At 33.6% G+C, this 21,516-nt stretch overlaps 2 protein-coding genes across 2 annotated transcripts; both read left to right on the forward strand.

Moving 5' to 3' along the window:
• Positions 1–10,234: 10,234 nt before the first annotated feature.
• LOC133862432 (probable trehalose-phosphate phosphatase 4) lies at positions 10,235–13,409 on the forward strand. Its single transcript, XM_062298253.1, has 11 exons — positions 10,235–10,325; positions 10,446–10,642; positions 10,840–11,010; positions 11,156–11,296; positions 11,473–11,544; positions 11,637–11,762; positions 11,976–12,029; positions 12,256–12,357; positions 12,486–12,563; positions 12,655–12,798; positions 12,966–13,409. Exons 2-11 carry the CDS (start codon positions 10,601–10,603, stop codon positions 13,173–13,175), a joined length of 1,140 nt encoding a protein of 379 aa, XP_062154237.1. The 5' UTR covers positions 10,235–10,325; positions 10,446–10,600; the 3' UTR covers positions 13,176–13,409.
• A 3,600-nt stretch (positions 13,410–17,009) lies between these two features.
• On the forward strand, positions 17,010–19,650 carry LOC133861525 (uncharacterized). Its single transcript, XM_062297313.1, has 6 exons — positions 17,010–17,032; positions 17,272–17,355; positions 17,445–17,532; positions 18,040–18,153; positions 18,423–18,607; positions 19,334–19,650. Exons 1-6 carry the CDS (start codon positions 17,010–17,012, stop codon positions 19,560–19,562), a joined length of 723 nt encoding a protein of 240 aa, XP_062153297.1. The 3' UTR covers positions 19,563–19,650.
• Positions 19,651–21,516: the final 1,866 nt, after the last annotated feature.

Genomic DNA, 21,516 nt, shown 5'->3' on the forward strand with positions numbered 1-21,516 from the left:
CTTAATTTGGTTAATTAATGACAGTTAAGCAATATATATCCCAGACAGAGAATTTAATAAACAAATTGCAAAAGCAGGATATTTTCGCATGATTTGGTTGGACGACGGGCACCTGCTAATTAAACAAGAGGAGAACCACTAGCTAGAGTGCGTTGACAGCCGGCTGGTGGGAAAGCCTTGGGTGCTTAAGTCAATAAATTTGTTAAAAAAAAAAAAGAAATAAAGAAAAAAAAAAAGAGAGAGTTTGAGGGTAGAAGAAGCTTGTGTCGTTTTTGGAATGGTCACCCACTTGTATTCTTGAAGTTGATGTGTATTCAATAAATTAAGTTTTTTTTTTTTTTTTTTTTGTTACAAGTTATAATTCTAGTAAAGATCGAAGTAAATGAGATCATCTCAAAGAGTACGTACTAGACTACTTGACCTTTGTACAAAAGTTAGAAAACTATTATAATAATTTAATTAATTCAGATAACATTTTCAAAGATAACCACTTAATCAGTAAATACGTTAAAAGCCCTTACATGCTAAACAGTTCAATCTGGAAATAATATCTCTATATATTGTGCTTAAAATAGAGAGACACGCGAACTAACGAGTTTGAGAGGATCAGTCCCATGGAAGCAAAGACATAGCTCGAAGAGCTCCATTAGCTTGCCCAAGTTACACACTGGGTGACATTAACACCATCCGCGCTTATAGGCTTGTTGTCTACGAAACCACCAAGCGTACGTGTAGGTTCAACCTTCATGAGGCCAACCCAATGAGCGTACATTCGAACACACATAGCCGCCAATGTAAGGGTTAATGTCATGAAAGCAAGCCTCATTGCCGCCATCGATAAGCCATACATATGTAGCACTGTTAAATTTTAAAGTGTATTTTCTAGAATTCATAGTTATTAATTTTCTTGTTTTGAGTGATGTAGTGAGGAATTAATATAATTTTAAATGTGGGGGGACTCACTTGCACATGATGGATGACACATGTCATTCTCTCCTTCTTAGCCTTTCCACCCTACCATCTTCTACCTTGGTCATCTAACCATCACTACCCTCATTCAACCCATTTCATCTTTCAATACAACCTTATACCTTCCCAAGGAATATTATTATCATTTCATGTACAAATTCGTTGTTCTTCCTTGGTCACATGAAAAGTCATTCTTATCTTCTTAAGTTAAGTGTAAGAATACTCTAGAACCCTTCCCTAACCCTTATATATACACTACAAAAATGCATGCAAATAGCCACGTGCAGTTTGACACGTGTACAGTGTCGTACACGTGTCAAACAGTTAGACACGTGCATTTTGACACGCGTGATACGCGTGTCAAATGTGCATGTTACGAACTGTACAATTTGACACGTGTATTCTAATACACGTGTCAAACCGTTTTTTTTTTAAAAAAAAATTCTAAATTGTTAGCCACGTGTATGTATACACGTGGCTAAATGTATTGCTTTTAAAAAAAAAAAGAAATTGACACATGCAGAACCAGTTTCGAAACTTGTTATTTAAAATATTGCTAAAATATTGCTATTTAAAAGAAAATTTTTATTTAAAATATTGCTAAAATCAAAAATATTGAATATTGCTATACGAATTCGAAACACATGCAGAACCGGCCAGTTTCGAAACACATGCAGAACCAGTCGTCGTCCACTTAGAACTGGCCGGTGGTCCGGTATATACCAGAGACAGAGAGGCGAGAGGGTGAGAGAGAGCGAGAGACAGAGAGCGAGAGAGTGAGAGAGAGCGAGAGACAGAGAGCGAGAGAGTGAGAGAGAGCGAGAGAGTGAGAGAGAGCGAGAGACAGAGAGCGAGAGAGTGAGAGAGAGCGAGAGAGTGAGAGAGAGCGAGAGACAGAGAGCGAGAGACAGAGAGCGAGAGAGTGAGAGAGAGCGAGAGACAGAGAGAGTGACGGAGAGCGAGAGAGTGAGAGAGAGCGAGAGACAGAGACAGAGAGAGTGACGGAGAGCGAGAGACAGAGAGCGAGAGAGTGAGAGATCGAGAGTGGGTTGGAGTGGCTGTGAACCTGCGTGAGAGGGAGGGCTGATCGGATCGGTGAGCTCAGGGGAACCCAGCCCTGCCCCCACCTCGCCGAGTTCCACTCCAGGAACGGCGCAAAGCCGTTACGGAACCCGACTGACTTCCGGCGGCTCCAGTGATCTTCCAGCGAAACCCGTGAGGAGAGGATACCAGAACCGCGACCCAGCCGGCCCTCCGGCGTGACCCCGCGAGAGACAGAGACAGAGAGGCGAGAGAGAGAGGTGAGAACGCGCAGAGAGAGAGAGAGAGCGAACAAGAGTTACGAGAGTGTATAAAAAAAAAAAAAAAAAAATTTCTTTTTGAATGCTCATCAGGTGGGCGCGGGATAACTCCCGCGCGCCTACCTACACCATTCCGGGACGTGTATTTAAATACACGTCCCCAATTGTTAAAATTTTATTTAATTAAAAAAAATAACATTTTGACACGTGTATTTAATACACGTGTCCAATTGGACACGCGTATTAAATACACGCGTCCAATTGGACACGCGTATTAAATACGCGTGTCCAATTGTTAAAATTCTATTTAATTAAAAAAAAATTATATTTGGAAAAAAATAACATTTTGACACGTGTATTTAATACACGTGTCTAATTGGACACGCGTATTTAATACACGTGTCTAATTGGACACGCGTATTAAATACACGCGTCCAATTGGACACGCGTATTAAATACGCGTGTCCAATTGTTGAAATTCTATTTAATAAAAAAAAAAATTATATTTTGAAAAAATAACAGTTTGACACGTGTATTTAATACACGTGTCTAATTGGACACGCGTATTAAATACACGTGTCAAATTGGACGCGTGTATTTAATACACGTGTCCAATTGGACACGCGTATTAAATACACGTGTCAAATTGGACGCGTGTATTTAATACGCGTGTCCAATTGGACACGCGTATTAAATACACGTGTCAAATTGGACGCGTGTATTTAATACGCGTGTCCAATTGGACACGTGTATTACATACACGCGTCCAATTGTGGCGGCTGTACAATTAGACACGTGTCTCATAAGACACGTGTCAAATTGGACGCGTGTCTACAGTAACCGGTACTGTAGACACGCGTCCAATTGTCAGTATTTTTGTAGTGATACCCTAGCCATGCTTTCAAGTCTCTCATTCCATCATATCCCACTAAAACCTTCTTCTATCTTGTGCAAGTGTTGTCCAACCCAAGTTTTTTCTATTGTTGTATTATTTCATAAATAAGAAGTACATTTTCCATTTAGTTTTGATCTCTCTTTTATTTTTGGTTGTGAGTCCTTGGGCTAGTGTAACTTTGTTGCACTACTTGAGAATCGGTTGTTCCTAATATTTGGACACCGTATTTCTCTACAAGCACAGCGGGTTGACATTAACACCATCCGTTTAACATAGGCATGTTGCTGAGGAAGCGTCCAAAAACATAAGCATCGCACTTATGAAGCCATTCTCATGACCATCATAGCTAGGGACAATTCCTTATCGGTCCGGCCACCGCACCGCAATAGGAAATTTGAGTAGAACCTTTTATTTCTAAGCAAATTATTTTCGGCTCAGCACTTTGGAACAAGTGTTTAGAGTGTAAATTACCAGCCAATTATCTTGTCCTTCTCAGGCTTTCTCAAATCGTTTGTAAGAAATTAATTTCAATCTATTATTAAAACTAAGAGAAGAGTAGTCCAAGAAATGTATTTTCAAGCTTATTTTCCGCACGCATTTATTATATCATCTACTTAATGACAGACTTTTTGCTTGGTCCAGAATCACTTCCAAGTCATAATTAGGCGAGAACACGAGAGATTAATTAGCTTAAATTAATCTATAACTCCACAAAAAGTAACAGTAAATTAAACATGCAATATTGGTCACGCTTTCAAATTATTAATTCGTATCCCCCCTCACTCTTTCCCATATTTCGTAGAAAATAAATAAATTCGTACGGTAGTTAATACTTCTATATATAAACCCATTATTATATTTTAGTTTTGTGCAATTTAAATATTCAGTCAAAGTTTTCTACTCATATTTCACTTGACTTCATGGTGGTTTGTTTAAACTGACACTTCGTGTCCGTTTAGGTTTGCGATTTTAAAAAATTAATTTTTAAAAACGCAGTTAAGCATTTAATAAAATCGCAGTTTGACCTTTAAAATCGCAGGTTAGCCTTTTAAAATACTGTGTTTTCAAAACAGTACAACATTGCCTGCTATTTGAATAAACACTTTTCTGCATTTTTAAATCACAATTTTTTAAAAACACAGTTTTCAAACGGTTCATTTTTTGCGATTTGATTTAAAATCGTATTTTTTCTCTATGAAATCGTAATCCCAAACGCACCCTTCATCCTTCGCTTCATGCCCAGTTCTGTGGGACTTTTCCCATTAGTCTAAAGGTGTATTTGAGATTGTGATTTTATAGATAAAAAATATAATTTTAAACTAAATTACAGAAAATGAATTGTTTGGAAATTCTGTTTTTAAAAAATTACAATTTTTTAAATCGCAGGCAAGTGAGTGTTTTTTTGGTAACTCAGAATTTTAAAAATTAACCTGCGATTTTAAATGTTAAACTGTAATTTTGCCAAACACTTAACTGCGTTTTTAAAAATCATTTTTTAAATCGTACATTTTAAAATCGCACTTTTTGAAATCACAAATCCAAACGGACTCTAAATCTACCTTTCAAAATTATCATTGAATTAAAATTTAATAATACTCTATTACAAATCTAATCAAGATTTTACATAATTTATTAAAAGAATACAAAAATGACATGTATCATTAACGTTTCCACCTTACAAAACTCAAGAGCTTTTGTACCAACCGTGTTCTTTTTCACCTTTTAGGCCCATAATTATAAATCTTTTCTTTTAATTTGTTTAATATATATCCACACCCACTTTTTATCTGATCACACTTTTGGAGTTTGATAAATATTTATTTTCATTTTCCTACCCATCAAAGTCGAGAAATGTTTGTTTACATAATTGGGGTATTTCTTTTTTGACTTTTTTCTTTCTTTCATTTCTCTCTCTATATTTTTTTTTTTTTTTTGAAGAAATTTTATTTCTCTCTCTAAAGTCTCAATGTCCAGCACATTAAATTATTTTTATATTTTAATTGGTAATAATTTTTTATTATAATGGACGCCTTAATTAGAGATATTCACTAATCTTTTTAGCATAATTGAGACTTTAACATTATTTTTTTTATATAATTTTATTGTTAATATTTAAAGGCCTTATTCAATTGAGGCCTCGTCTTAATTAACTCTTATGAAAGAGCCGCCCATATCCACAATGCAATGCAGAAAGCCGATGACACACAGAATCTCAGGAAAGCCCACACATGACACGTATCAAAGAAACACGTGTATCCTACGTACGAAGCCTCAAAGTGTCCTGTCTTTCAAGACAAAAAAAGAAAAACAAGAAGTATAACCTTAACTTTTAAGATGTGTTTATTTATATTCTCTTGCATATTTTTTTTAAAATTTTTTAATTTTTGTAAATTTATCATTAAGTATGTGAAACCTACACATGATTGCACTGATTTAATGGTAAATTTGCACGAAATAGACAAAATATGTGTAAGAAAATTAAACCAAAATTTTCTTTTGGATTTACTTTCAGAACAACTTTTTTTTTTTATTAAAAAAAAATGAAAATACTCAAATGAACGTATGAATTATATAAATAGGCTATATTCTTTTTCAAATTCATGTATCACTTATAGAATTCTATTAACAATATTTGTTATAATTGCTTCTGTCTAAATGAGTTTTTCAAAATTAGGACAACCCCTTGGCGAAGTCGGACGAATATTACATAATTTGTGTGGAAGGGGTGCTTTACATAGGTCTGAGATTTATCAGACAGAGGTGGGTACACAAAATAGCCCTGCCTTGGAAGGGTTCATCGTCATTAAAAAAAAGAAACGAAAAGAAAAGAGTTTTTTTTAAAATTAAAATTGATAATAAGATTAAATGAATTTGCTATATTATCAATTGAAAAGAAAATGTTAATTTTTTTTTTAAAAAAATATTTTTACTTAATTAGTAATTTTACATCCCAAAAAAGAGAAGAATAATTTTTTAATAAAAAAAAATAAAAATACACATTATTTAATTAATATATAAAAATGGCGAGTTAAAGTTGTTGACTTTAAGTCAAAAAAATTAATCAGCCGGCCCTAGAACTAGAAGTACAAGGGTTGAGTTTTGGCTTGTTTTGCAGCGAGTGGATCTTGTTTGGATCGATGTCTTGGAGGGTGTCGGGGTCGAAAGCTGCTTGACACCAATAGCCGCTTGTTATTTTGGTACATAGCGAAATGAAAGAAGGCAAGTAGCGCACTAGTTTTTGTGTACCTTGGAATTTCTTCACTACTTTATATCCCATCTTTGTTACCATATTCTGTCTTTTCTTTCTGGACACTTTTGGGAGTATTAAACAAGTAATAAGTGGCAGATGGTGAGAGAGGCAATTTAATAAAGTTAAAAGCCAAAAAAACTACATAAAGTTTCTCCACACTTTAATAAATACATTTTTTTAAAAATAAAAAAATAAAAAAATCTTGTGGAGTGTATTTTTTCTTTTTTCTTTTTTTATTTTGAATCGGAGAAGACAGACATTACAACCCAGATGATAGGTTGCGGTGGACATCGCAACCCAAATGATAAATTGGGATGGACATTGAAACCAAAACACTAAGATTGACATGTACATTACAGAAAGGATATGTAGTAGTTAGAAGGAGGGGAGCAAACGTCGTTTACCCTAAAGTTAAAGAAAGAGTTGTCGTTCATATACGTGAATATGATCTAATATATTTTGATCACTTATAATGGAGAGCATTCATTTTATGATTGAGATTTTATTTTATTGTATTTAAGAGTGTACATAATACCATATCATTTAAAAATTTAAATCATGTAACAACATATATACTATTAAATCTGTAAAATTTAATCTTGTTCGAATGAATTTTGGTAAAGTCCGCATTTTCAATTCATTAGTTCTAAAAAAAAAAGGAAAAAATACTCGAAGGTTGAGTTTTTCTTCTATTTTACCTTAAATCATTGATTTTTCTTGTTTTTGTGATAGATTTGTGAGTTTTATATTTGTTAATTTTGTGACCCAGTACACTATGCTGCATTGGCTTCACTGGGTTAACCTTAGACCCGGGGCCTAATAAAATTACAATATATATATATATATATATATATATATATTTCAATGATGTAAACATTGTTTACTCTTTTAACTTGAAGAACTATTACAATTCATTGTGAATTAAACAGGAAACTTCTACCACAAATTTGCTGAGTATTATAGCAACTCAACGAATTTTTAACTATTTTTACCAGTCGAATGTGAAGCTTTTTTTGCTACAGTACTAACCAATGTGAGTGTTCTAAGTTAGCCCCATTTCTTGGAAAGTTAATTCTCTTAATTATATATATATTTGCTTTTATCATACATGGTATGGGATCTTCTCCACTCTTCCCTCATCAAGCAGGAATTATTTTCTTTTTTGTTTTCTGAAGAAAATTAGTTCATTTGTTTCGACATAATTTTTTTAATTTTTAATTTTTTATATTTGGTACGACCGAATATTATAGTCAAACTGAGAACATTTTTGATTGGCCATGAAAACCTTATTTAAGTTCCATAAAAAATGAGTTCTCTTTTTTAAAATCCTAAACTATTTTTCGTGTTTAAGCTTCGATCTCCTTCTTAAATTGATGGAGTTCGTTAGACCATTGTTAGAAGTTGTATGTAGGCAAACTTGTCAAAGTTCATCGGACTACGACTGAAAGTCGCTGGGCTAGTGTTAAAAGTTGTTGGACCACCATTAAAGTACGTTGGACCACTGTCGAAACAATTCCTACAATTCCTACTTGAATTGATGGAGTTCGCTGGACCATCATTAGAAGCTGTGGGCAAACATGCCAAAGTTCATCAAACCATTGCTGAAATTCGCCAGGCCACCACTAGAAGCTATCAGACCCCCATTAAAGTATGTTGGACTGCTGTCGAAACAATTCCTACTTTGTTCCTCCCCTAGTACTGTTAACAACTAGAATGCCGGTCTGGTTCATTTGATCATTTGCGTCACTGTTATTCCCATGAACCTCCACTAGCTAGCAATTTAAAATGATAGTGAGAGAGAAAGATAGATTATGCTTTGATTATATATATAATGTAATATAATCTTAATTCAGTTGGCGGGAGGAGTTGGATTGAGGAAGTTAGCGTCAACCGATCCGAATATTTAGTAATTTGTTGCATGCAAATTTGCTGTTGGGATGATTAGTATGAGAGAGTTTTCAAGAGATTAGTCCAAACATGTGATTTGGGTGCTCGATCAATGCAACTGTTTGGACAAATAAGTAAGTTTTATTTAGTGTTTAAATTAGTAGGAATCAAGAAAACAAAAATTCCTCAATCCCGAGCCAACATAAACGACCGTACGTTCCTCATGTCACTGTCATCTGAATCAGCCTGATTGAAGCCCTACAAGGACAAAAGCTTTCAGATCGGTGCACCATGTAGCGTCAAGTCATCGAATCTATCTTATCCGGAAAATGGAAAATTGTTTCCCTCGGATTTTTTTAATTTTTTTTTTTACTTTTTTGGTTTTGTTTTAATGTTTCTAGGCATTTCTCTGTGAGGAAATGACATTTTCTTACATTATCTGATCCTAAGAAAGCCCACTGAAACTGCTTAAAAAAAACTTGTAGTCACTTTATTAATTGTTTCGTTAATTTTAATGTTTCTAGGCATTTCTCTGTGAGAAAATGACCTTTTCTTACATTATCTGACCCTAAGAAAGCCCACTGAAACTACTAATAAAACTTGTCACTTTATTAGTTGTTTCATGCACTAGAGAACGTACACTTGAAAGTGGCTTTTTTAGAAGATAGTTTATAGTCCGAATAGGTGAAAAGGACCTCATCTTTTTCCTTCATTTTCTTAACTTGCAAATTGTATGTAATAGTAGCATATGCTATACTAAAGCATGCATGAAGGTGAATTATATATCTTAATATTATTTCTTATCCACGTACACGTTTAATGTAATATATATCCCACCGACGTCCTTTGAATTAATCTTAGCTAGGTTGAAGACTTTCTGAGAGAGAGAGAGAGTCTTAAGAGAAGATTAGCACATACTCTAGTCAAGAATTGTTAATTCATGATTTTCTTTTTAGACGGAGAAAAGAATAATTCAAGTTTGCCCATATTAATTGATGCTTAATTAATGCATTTTGGATGCATAATATATTAGAATATTAATTAAATGATTAAATTTTACATTTCTATATAAATTTAAGCTTTTGAGATAAATTATAATTTATATATATATCACAGTATTAGAATAAATGTCACATTTCATTATTCACTTTTTATTTTAATTAAATATTTATGTGTTTGCTCTTATTTATTAAGAGCATGTTTAAGCCCACGTGCATGCGAAGCTATTGAAGCTAAGGAACATTAATAAGTGCATGTACCTTAGGCCCCGTTTAATAACCCCCTCCCCTTTCCCTTCCCCTTATTTTTACCTTTCCCAAAAAACATCAACTCAAAACATTCTTAACCTTTTTTACTTTTTATATCATATCAACAATTTTTTATTATTATTTAAATAAAAAAATCCACTACAATACAAAATTTTTTTACTTTTCCATATAAATTCTTTCTACTTTATATCACATCAATCACTTTTTACTCCCACTCAAAAAAAACATTCTCCTAAAGGGGAGGGGAGGGAAGGGAAGGGAAGGGAAGGGGATTAATCTTCGGCTCATCCTTAATTTAAAAAAAAAAAGGTTAAGCCCTGTCGGTTAACAGTACCAAGCTCTTGCAAAAGCATATCATTAATTAATGTCAGAAAAGGCTACATCTTGATCTCCTTGACGCCCACAGTTTTATTAATTAATATTTAATAGCTTCAAAATAGCATATCATTAATGCCAGAAAAAATCACACAACAAAAACAACAGAAAAACCATAATGTACAGCAGAAGCATCGACTTCATGGATCACAACATTAGACGTACGGGGTCCTCGACCATGCCAGCATATATGCCACCTCCTCCTACTGTGGGCTCCACAAGATTTATTTAAATGAAAAAAGATGTCTATAAAAGAGTACGCCTTGAGTTTTATTTTTCATGTGGGTCATGGATCATCATTCTCATTCATAAAGGTTCTGTGATGATCATAGTATATATTTGGGCCATCTGAGCTCATGACTGATCATCAGAATACCAAAGTACTCCATCCAGTATTTGTTTTTATTTTTTTGTTCTCGTTCTTGGTCTTCCATTTAAGTTCTTTAGCCTTAGAAATTAATTACGTGTTAAAAATATTAATGGTTTAATTTTGCATGCAGATGCAGGTATATACAATAGTTTGGAAGAATTGAAAGTTACAAGCTAATCGAGTAGCGTTTTCAAATATTCTTGGATTCAAGCACCTATCAATTAAATTCATTCTGGGCTGTATGGTTAGGCATTTTGGCCGAAATCCAATCAGCAGATTGCTTGGATGATGGAGTACCCAAGGCTTATGGGTTTACTTAATAGTTTGGTACTGATCATGACATATATACACTAACACCCCTACCCCATTTTTGTCCGCCTTGATAGCTAGCTAGCTAGGCACAAAAAAAACATCTTGGCCTATATATAATACTTATATATAGTACTGTTTCCTTTTTAGACCTTTGTCTTTTAAACCTTAGACAAGCAAATTAATGATCAAGAAAAGTTTTGATATTCAAACAGGCGATGGGATTCCAAAGACCATCTTCCTATAAACAAAAACAGCAGTCTGTTCCGAAAACAACAAAAGACGTCGAAGACAAAGGAGACAGCTTCAAAAACACGAGAATACCATACCTAAGTCCTACCACAAATGAACCTATAGCTTTTGATTCATATTATAATTCCTGGGTGGTAAGTTTTTTCTCGATACATGCATATTCCAAGCATATATATATATATATATATATATATACTTGTACGCACGTTCTTGAACTTGGCTTTATATGACCATGCAAAATTAAAAACAAAAATTGTTGTTTCTTGAATATGAATAAAGGCAGAACACCCATCTGCTCTAGGCTCATTTGATCGTATGATGAAAGCCGCAAAAGGGAAGACGATTGCCGTGTTTTTAGACTACGACGGGACACTCTCACCTATTGTAGATGACCCTGATCGTGCCTTCATGTCTGATGAGGTAAATTGCAGTCGCATCATTCTTTTATTCTATTTGCTCTCCATAACTGTATCCTACGTACTCATCATCATGATCACACCCTAAGAATAATATATATACACGCACACATACAAGCATATATATATATATATATATATATATATATATATAGTCACACATTATGCTATTAATTACAGATGCGCGGAGCAGTACGTGAAGTTGCAAAACTTTTTCCAACAGCCATAATTAGTGGAAGGAGCAGAGACAAGGTAATAACCGATCGAGTTAATATATACTTGGAAGCCGATAATTTAAACCTGGGGGGTTCTAACTCTTGTCCTTAATTTTCCTTTTTGTTTAGGTAAAAGACTTTGTAAAGTTGAGTAATGTATATTATGCTGGGAGCCATGGGATGGACATAATGGCCCCAGCAAGGCCACGGAAGTACAATGATGGCAAACACCAAACCGTAGTGCTTGATAAGAAGGTTTGTCTTTTTATTTTTTTCTACACATTTCATGCGATTAATTGCAAATTCATGCAATTATATAGAAGGCCCTTCAAAATGTTCAATTTTTTGTTTTCTTTTCTTTTTAAGATTTTTAAAGTGATTTATTCGAATCGCGCGATGTTATAATGGAGCAACATGCAGCTACATTCATTACTGACTCAATAATAACATGAAATTTCAATGTTGTAGGAGAGTGAAGTTCGCTTTCAACCTGCTAAGAAATTCTTGCCTGCAATTCAAGAGGTTTGCTAGCTAGCTTTCATCGGGTCATTCATTTCTCCTAATGCAGTGAATAGTCATTACCTCTCAATTTCAAGTGAAATGGAAACCAAACATTTTATAGTCAAGATTGGATTTTGCAGATATAATGATTTATATGCTGCCATACACCGTTAGAAACCATCTAAAGCTTTTTTCTTTGCCATGCCACAAGCAGTTTCATATAAGAAATTTCTTGTGTTCCTAACAGATATTCACAATCTTAGAGGAGAAAACACAGAAAATTCAAGGCGCTAGGGTAGAGGATAATAGTTTCTGCATCTCTGTACATTTTCGACAGGTCCGGAAAGAGGTAAGCTAGATTTTATATATATATGTTCATTATACTTCATGTCTTCCTGAGCGAGAGCATTTTGCGGTTGATAATAGTACTTGGAAATTGGGTAATTCACAAAAGAAGGATTATTTGTTCAAATGCAGGATTATGGCATGTTGGAAGAGAAGGTTAAGTCTGTAGTTGAAAACTATCCAGAATTTCACCTGACTGAGGGAAAAATGGTAAGATAAAACCTTAAACTCTTGAATTGAATATTCCCTGTGCTTTCCATAGCTTTTCTTATTCTCGATATCACATAAAATTTACATACAGGTTTTGGAAGTACGACCATCAATAGAATGGAACAAAGGTCATGCCTTGGAGTATTTACTTGACACTCTAGGGTTTAGCAACTCTGCAGGTGATGTCCTCCCATTGTACATTGGAGATGATCGAACTGATGAAGATGCTTTCAAGGTTTCTTACACGATCCCAATTACCATACCCTCTCTGCAATATTCCATTAATTAATTAGAGTTATTTGTCTGTTTTATCGGACTTAAAACATGTTTTTTAAAAACAATATAGCAATTTTAAACATTTGATAAAATTGTTGTACGGCCTTTAATATCAAATTCTTACAGGTCATTCGAAGTAGAGGACAAGGGTATCCAATCATTGTATCTTCCATGCCGAAGGATACAAGCGCTTCATACTCTTTGCGTGACACCTTGGAAGTATTAACTTTTCTGCTACGATTAGGGAAATCGAGGAAATCATCTTCTTCAAGCAAGTCACTTGCTCGATTTGGGTTTATAGCATATTCAACAAATTATGTAAAATGTCTATATTAGCTAAATTTAGCTAATATATATTGCTCATTTTTCACCTCCAACATATTAGTTAGAGGCTAGCTAAAATACATTTGATGCTACAGATTGAGGGAGTTTAAGGGTAAAATTAAGAAGCTCTTATCTTATTTGGGATGATCGCCCTCCTTTATATTAGATTCATTGTTTAATTGCCTGATAGGTCTATGATTGTGGAATAGTAATATATATGCATGTAGGCAGGAGGCTGTGTTTGGATTCAAAATAGAATCTTTATTCCATTCGAATTTTTTCTAAAATCCGCCCACAGGCAAAAAAACCCAAATTCCACCCAAATTTTGTCTCAACTCAAGACTGACATTCTGATGAGTCTGATTTGATGATCGGGACCCACGCGCAGGACAAGTTGTCTCCATAAACACTTGGGTCCCACATTTAATTAATAAAATAATGAAAAATTAAATCGACAAAAAAACAAATAAAAAAACAAAAAAACAGAGGGGTGGCTGCCAATCTTGGGGGTGGCCGTTAAGAATCTGGGGGTGGCAGCGCATTGCCTGACCACCCCCAAAGGTGGCAGCCACCCCTTTGCTTTTTTTTAAATAAAAAAAATATTAATATTAATATTAATTATGTTTTTTTAAAAACAAATATTTATTTATTTTTTAATTAAACAATCATTATATAATAAATTATTATTTCACACAACTTTTCACAATACTAATCATTATACACAATTTTTCAAACCTCTAATCATTTCCTATCATTAAAAATAATATTTTTCAATCTAAAAATTCAACACCCAAATACATTTTTTTGTCTCGAAATTCGCAAAGAGAATAAAAATTCAATTCTAATTTCAAAAATTCAATACTCAAACACACCCTGAAGTAGTTTTTTTTTGTTTTTTTTTTAGTGAGTAAGCTTTATGTTAATTAGGTCTAAGGCGTGGGCCCTAAGCTTATTTAGGGTATCATCACAAATCATGTTGCTAATTATGTATGCTTGGATTTGATGTATATTAAATAGGGTTTCCTAATCTTATAATTCTTATTCATGTATTGTTCTAAACATTTACTTTGAGGGCATCTCGATGAAATATGAAAAACACATGCATAAGAAATATGTTACCATGATTGGTCAAGCAACAAATCATTAGTCAGGATACGGTTAAGTAAAAACTAATCAGAATATAAATCACAGGTTTAGAAATATTACTCAAAATTATTGATGTTCCCTTTACCAAAACCATTAATTAATACTGCAATGATATCCAAAATTGTTTTAGTAATTAAATGAAAAGTTTGGCTGTGATATTTTTTTTCATATCATCATATATACTGATGAATCATAAAAAAAAAAATATTTTAAATAATAATAGTAGTTATTAATTTAACATTAATTTCGGTCCTTCCGAAGGGGATTGAAAAACAAGAACATTTTTTCTTTGGTGATCAGGAAAACAAAGAAGAACGTTGCCAAAAAAACTCCGGCGATGCTAATCATTGAACAGCTCAAATATGTGTTTTTATGGGATTTTTTTTTTCTTACAAGTTATAATTCTAGTAAAGAAGTAATTAAATGAGATCATCTCAAAGAGTACGTACTAGACAGCTACTATACATTTGTACAAAACTATTATAATAACTTAATGGGATAATTATTAAAAATAAAAAAATAAATAAACCCAAACTATTAGTTGTTTTTAAAGTGGCACCCTTGAACTATCAAGTGTACTAATATCATCCCCAAACTACCAAAGAGTGCCACAATGATCCATTTTGTCGAAATATTCATATAATACATTTGCCACATGTTATATATTTAATTAAAAATTAAAAAAAAAATTAAAAGCTTTATAAAATTGAAGAAAAAAAAAGGGAGGGGTGGCTCAAGCCACCCCTCGGCCGATTTGGGGGTGGTTAGGCCACCCCAAATAGCAAAATGGGGGTGGCCGAAACCACCCCTGCAAGGCCAAAAAGAAAGAAGAAGAAAAAAAAGTTTAGTGTTTGGCCTTTAGGGACGGCAGAACCCACCATAAGCCAAACGGGAGTATTATAGGAGTATTTTGATAAAATTGGCCTTTTTGGCACACTTTAGTAGTTTGGAGGGATCATATTAGTACACTTGGTAGTTCAATGTGCTACTTTAAAAACGGCTGATAGTTTGGGAGCCTTTTTTTTTAATATATATATTTATCCCTAATTTAATTCAGATAACATTTTCAAAGATAACCACATTAATCAGTGAATAGTATTTACTGATTAATAAGTTAAAAGCTTTTATATGGCAAACAATTCAATCTGAAAATAATATTCAAACTCAGTTACATTAGAAAATGTTTTGTACAAAGGTAATTAGACTTTAATTTCAATTTTACCAGCACAAAGAGGAGTCTCAATTTGACAAATAGTCATTTTTATGGGAATTACTGTTCTAAGAATCCAAGTGTTAGAGTATACATATCATAACTATATTCTTTCATTCCTAATACAATTTAATTATTTTTTCCTAATGAAATAGACATTTAGCCTACCGTACCATTCAAATTCAATTGAATCAATTCTACCCTAAAAAAAAATATAATAATGAAATGGAAAGAATCTTGATTCGTGTTTACATGGAAAAAATATAGGTTTTTTATTATTATTATTATTATTTTAATTTTTTTATTTAGACTAAAATTTTATTTATGTATGCCAGTTAAGCTAAGGCTAGGCTTTATTGGGCTTATAATAGCCCGTCTTACAGCCGCATTTAGGCCCAAGCATGAATCCAAATCTACACGTCCATTAGTCCAAGGAGGCCAGCCAAAACTAGGACCAACAATTTTTATATGTTTCTCAAAAAAAAAAAAAAAAAAAAACAATTTTTATATGACACATACTAGCTTATTTGTCACAATTTAACACAAAATTTACGGGTTATGGTTGAAATGTTTGACCCGTTTAATTAAATGAATTAGATTATGATTGACCTATATAGTCGTATACTTATGTTTCGACATGACCCGAACCCAACACGAGACATTTAGTGCGATTAGTTTTTTACAAAATTTGCAAATTCAAAATGAAATCTGCGGTTTAAAGTTAAGAGGTTTGACTAGTTTAATTATATGAGTCGAGTTATGATGACTTATATTGTATTATACTCATACTTTAATGCGATCTAAACTAACACGAGAAAACGAATTGCCCTCGTAATCAAAACCGAGTTCGGTACAAATTAGTAATAAGTATATTTAATCACTCCCTCAAAAAATACAAAAAATATTGGGAGTCTTTTTACAAATACAAAAAAGTGAGTCATGGGTTCTGCTTCGTTCAAAACCATCAGCATCTCTATTGAGCTATTCATTTCAAATTTTTCACTAAAATTTGATGAAAACTTCAAAAAAATTTACTTCAACAAACTCTCTGGCTCACAAATTTTATGAGCTATTGAATATTTTATTATTTTTCTTTCATTTCACGTCACTTTTTACTTATTATGTTCTATGCCTGTGCTCTAGATCCTGAAAACTGTGGTGTGAGATTTGCCATGTTACTTGCAGATATTTTTGTTTGCAAAGACTAAATATGGCCATGCTTCGATTCAAAAAATAAAACTGTTTATTGGTCTGTAACCTCTTGCTTTGGGAAACATTCATTAATTTGTTGTGTTGATTGTTAGGGTTTGTGGTCTTCGAAACACTTGAAGTTAATCCATACTTTACTGCTTGAAATGATTCTTTTTTGCACTTATAAATTAGTTATGTGATATACTTACTTTGATTGTGTTTTCTGACATCCATTTGTACGGGTGCAACTCTGGCACATTGTTAAGGAATGCTTCAACAGATTGTTTGAAGTAGCTATTATGGCTATTATTTTGAGAATTTGGTATTGGGCTTACCAGAAATGTTCAGCAAGACCATGTGGAGTTTAAACTATCTTGTTTTATATTCCTGCTTTTCTTTCTCACACCAGTATCACATAATACATTTTCTTTGGGTAATTATCTTGGGGTGATTAACCAACTGGTTTTCAAACTTTAGTTCCTTGAAAGTTCTGCGGTGTAATTTTACTTGTCATATATATGAGCATGATCTATGGTGCTGATTTCTTCTGGTTCTATGCAGGATGAGTGCTGTTGCTTATCTTGCTAGTTATTTGTCTCGTGCAAATTTTCTGTCAGCTCCTTTGGTTGCTGGCATGTTGAGAAGGTTGTGAAGCATAATATCACAATGTCATCTATATTGCTTTTACAACAACTTAAAATTAATGTGGTGATCTTGTGTTTATGAGTTCTCAGGCTGGTAGATTGGTCTTTGGAATATTGCAAAACGAAAGGTGGTGAAATGAACCCAACATCCCATAGACTTTTCTACTCTGCATGCCAGGTATATTTTGCTTTGGCTATAATTAGGACTGGAAGCTTAGATTTTTGCACCTTTCATCATTGATGAGAAAGCATTTGGAGAGAGTAATGTTATCGAGCATATCTGCGTTCTGAAAAAATGATATCTCCATTATTTATTAATTGGCCATTACATTTTATATCTTTAGGTAATTGAGAAAGTGACCAACAACGAGTGGTTAATGTTAGTTGGCTCATAATATGTAGTTGAGAACATTACATTTCCTGCCTTTCTAATTCACAAATCCATTTTTAATTGTCATTTTATATGTGGGCAATGAAAATGAGTTACACAACACATTCTAAATTTTAAAAATCATTATTGGAGACGGCATAAGTATGTTTTCGTTTCTTTATGAGTGGCATTGCATGATCCGTGTGCTTTCATTGTTATATTAATGTGTGCTCGCTAATTTAAATACAATTCTGCAGGAAACTTATTTACTGTTTTGGACCAATTTCAAATTAATAGTTATTTGTTTGTTTACAGGCGATCATGTATGTGCTCTGCTTCCGAATGAAATCAATGATGGATGTTGCTTGGTCCAAATTACATCTTCTCTTAATAGAGCCAATCTTGAATCATAAATTGAGCCCATTGAAGGTGGGGAGCTGTTTTGGGGCACAGCCAAAGACCTCTCTTAATTAAGCATGTACAATTACAAATTTGATGGGTGAAATTTTTTTATTTTATTTTTTTCCTTCGACATTGATAAGAATTTGTATTTACTTATGCTTTGAGTTCCTTGTTTAGTCCTTGTCCTTTTATCTTTTCAATTTGTTTTATTTTTCAATTGTACGGGATAGTGTTCAAGCAATCCAAACTTCATCAGAATGCATGTTGTCTTATTTCAGTTTATTATTTTATGACAGGTTTGTCTGCCTTCCATTATAGATGAATTTTGCCGACAAGCAGAAGCAGCTTGTCTATTCACCTCATCTGAGGAATTTGTTTTTAACTACTCACTGGAGTCAGAACATTCAAGGGCTTTCGGTGGGGTGGAAAGGCTTGACATGTTCTTCCCATTTGACCCATGTTTGCTGAGAAAATGTGACAGGTATACATTCTTTTCTTTTGGATTGTTTAGTTTCAGAATGAAATAACTTTTACTTGCAAATTCAGACATTAAATAGGAAGCATGTTATAGCATGTAAGGTTGCTCCTGATTAGGGGGTTCTCTTGTATATTTCTGTGTAATAGGATTGCACCCCTAATGAGATTGAATTACTTATATATATATATATATATATATATATATATATATATATATATATATATATATATATATATATATATATATATATATATATATATATATAAAAGCATGTAAGGAATGGACAGGGGTCATTTCTCACGTCTTTATATTCTGAGTGGCTGTTTTGGAAACTTAATTTGAAGAAAACTATGCAGGGCTGGAAAATTTATCCCATGCACGTTCAGATTGGCATTCTCAGAGTGAGAATGAAAATTTTACCATGTTTAGTGAGCTGTTTAAGTAAGGATTCTGACTAACTTTGTTTCCGCGGGCTCTTTGCATTCAATATGCGCAACCCCCTCCCCCCACCCGCAATTTCTGGATTCTGACCACCTACCATTGGAGGGTGTATTGGTAGTTTCTAGTTTCCTAAACAGTCTCACATCAGAAGATAATGTGGTTGTGTAAAACGATCACCTCCACATTTACCAATAAATTGTTCTGCAGATAAATTGTGAGAAATCTATTATCTGTTTGTGTTTTTTGAGTGGTTTGCTGACATTACTTTGTTTCTCCATTAATCTGAAGATACATCCGGCGACATTTCGTGTATTGGTCAATGGTCAGACCTCCATATGATGATGATGACGAAGGTAGTATTGATGAAGATGTTGCTGAGCAAGAGCTTGATCTGGATGTGAGCAAGATGTCCATAACACCCAGGAATTCGATGGCTTATTGGATGCAGGATAGATTAGAGGAGCCAAGAGGAATGCCTGCAAGAATCAGACCCTCGACAAGTCCAGAGTCTTTGTGATATCGAAGTACTTTTCTCTCTCTCTCTCTCTCTCTCTCTGCTGGAAATCGGAAGATACGAACGAAATCTACCTTGTGCTAGAAACAAGAGCAGGATGTGCTGCACTGAGGAAGAAAGAGTTTTGCCATTACATTTTTGGATCTATAATTATGACTTATAGAACTCTTTTTTCTTTTCTTTTTTTTTTCTTTTTTTTTTGTAATTTTTTCATCCACAATCTTGTAAAATCAAATGAAGAGGATGACGAGTGCATGTCCCATAGTTAATTTTGATCCAGTCAATATTTTTTGTGCCTGTCTTGATTGTAACTGAACAAACACTTGATAGAGAGGTAGCCTCATTTCGTTGAAGCAGTGGACCTCCATCCTGTACAATTTTAGCATGCATGATGATATTTCCTCTTAGGCCGTCAAAGGCGTCAATGCTAAGCGTAATTAGGACTGTGCATTGGGCCGGTTTTGCTCGTGTGAACCACCCACCCGCAAGGGGGTATTGGGCAGTTTTTTGGCCCAGTAACCCGGGCAGGCAGTGCCCATATAGGCTACCGGAAGAGGATCGAAAAACAAAGACCTCCAAGAAGAACGTTGTGAAAAAAAAAATCCGGTAATGCTAATCAGTTGGGCCTAGAAATAATCTAAATGGCCTGGCCTCCAAAGGGGGCCTACATTTACAAAACCCAATGATTTTTCGGGCTTAAGCATACGCATGACTGTTTACTAAGCATGATTAATGTTCCTTTGTGTATGTGAGAGTGAAAATCTACATTGCTTTAAGGATAGAGATAGATTGTGTTGGAAGAAATTCTTCCAATTCAAGTTGGAGAAATGTATTTGCTCACGATAATTGATAACCCATGAGCAAAACGAATTGAATACCTTTGCGATCTCTAGCAAAGTTAGTATTTTAAAATTATCATTGAATTTGTGATTAATTATTATTAAATTTTAATTAAATGATAATTTTAAAAATTATCTCATTTTTTAAAAGACTCCAGAGTAAGACTTTGACGGACTTATAGAAGTACACGGTTTTTTTTTTTTTTTTTTCCATGCCAAAAGCAAAAATGAAAAGGATCACGTGATTTATGGGAGATATAGAAGAGTTATACTTTTGAGGTCAAAAGATAAGAGACGTGCTGCCTCCAACTTCTCCAGTATTGCTCAACTACGTGTTTCACATCTTTGAAAGAGACAATTTATAACACTAAAGTGAATTGCATCCTTTCCTCACATCTCCCACTTGTTTACTCACCAAATATTCTCATCTTTCTTTTTCCGTGACTTAATTAAATTCAATACTCGAAAATTAATATCATCAGACATTCTTTTTTGGCCATTAAACTACTCCCCCAGTTCCCAAAATTTTCAAATTTTTCTGAACAATATTATGTATGATTTGACTCTTCTAAATGTTTCGAAATTTCTAGCTGGCCCATCATTTTTTCATATCAGACAATAAATTTATATATAATTAAGAACTAAAAATTTCCAAGTTTCATTTATCTTTATACATATATCCTCCTTTCTTTTTACGAAAATGACCTCTCTCTTTTTTCTTTTTTCTTTTTTCAATTCATTCCGATTGAACACATAGTTGATGGAATTAAAGAGAGTTTAGGTTGAAGAAACTCTAAATTGTATGTGGTATTGTAGGTAGGGATTTTCAGGTCCCTACCTAATCTGATGATTTTTCTAATAAAAATTCCAACTTTTGTTGAAAGAAAACAAAAAAAAAAAAAAAAAATCGATACCTTTGATCCTTTTTGAATTGCGACTAACCGGTTACTTTACTACCAAGCTTGGAAAATTAATAAATCTATTGGCCCTTTCTCTTTCTTTTTCTTTTTCTTTTTTGTTTTATTGTATCTCCTTTTCTTTTATCTTTTCCCATGCGCATTGTGGAGAATATTATTCGATGAAAGTTAATTTGTCTCATTCTTTGTCAAGATAATTAA

This window comes from Alnus glutinosa, chromosome 1, assembly GCF_958979055.1.
Source record: "Alnus glutinosa chromosome 1, dhAlnGlut1.1, whole genome shotgun sequence".
NCBI lineage: Eukaryota > Viridiplantae > Streptophyta > Magnoliopsida > Fagales > Betulaceae > Alnus > Alnus glutinosa.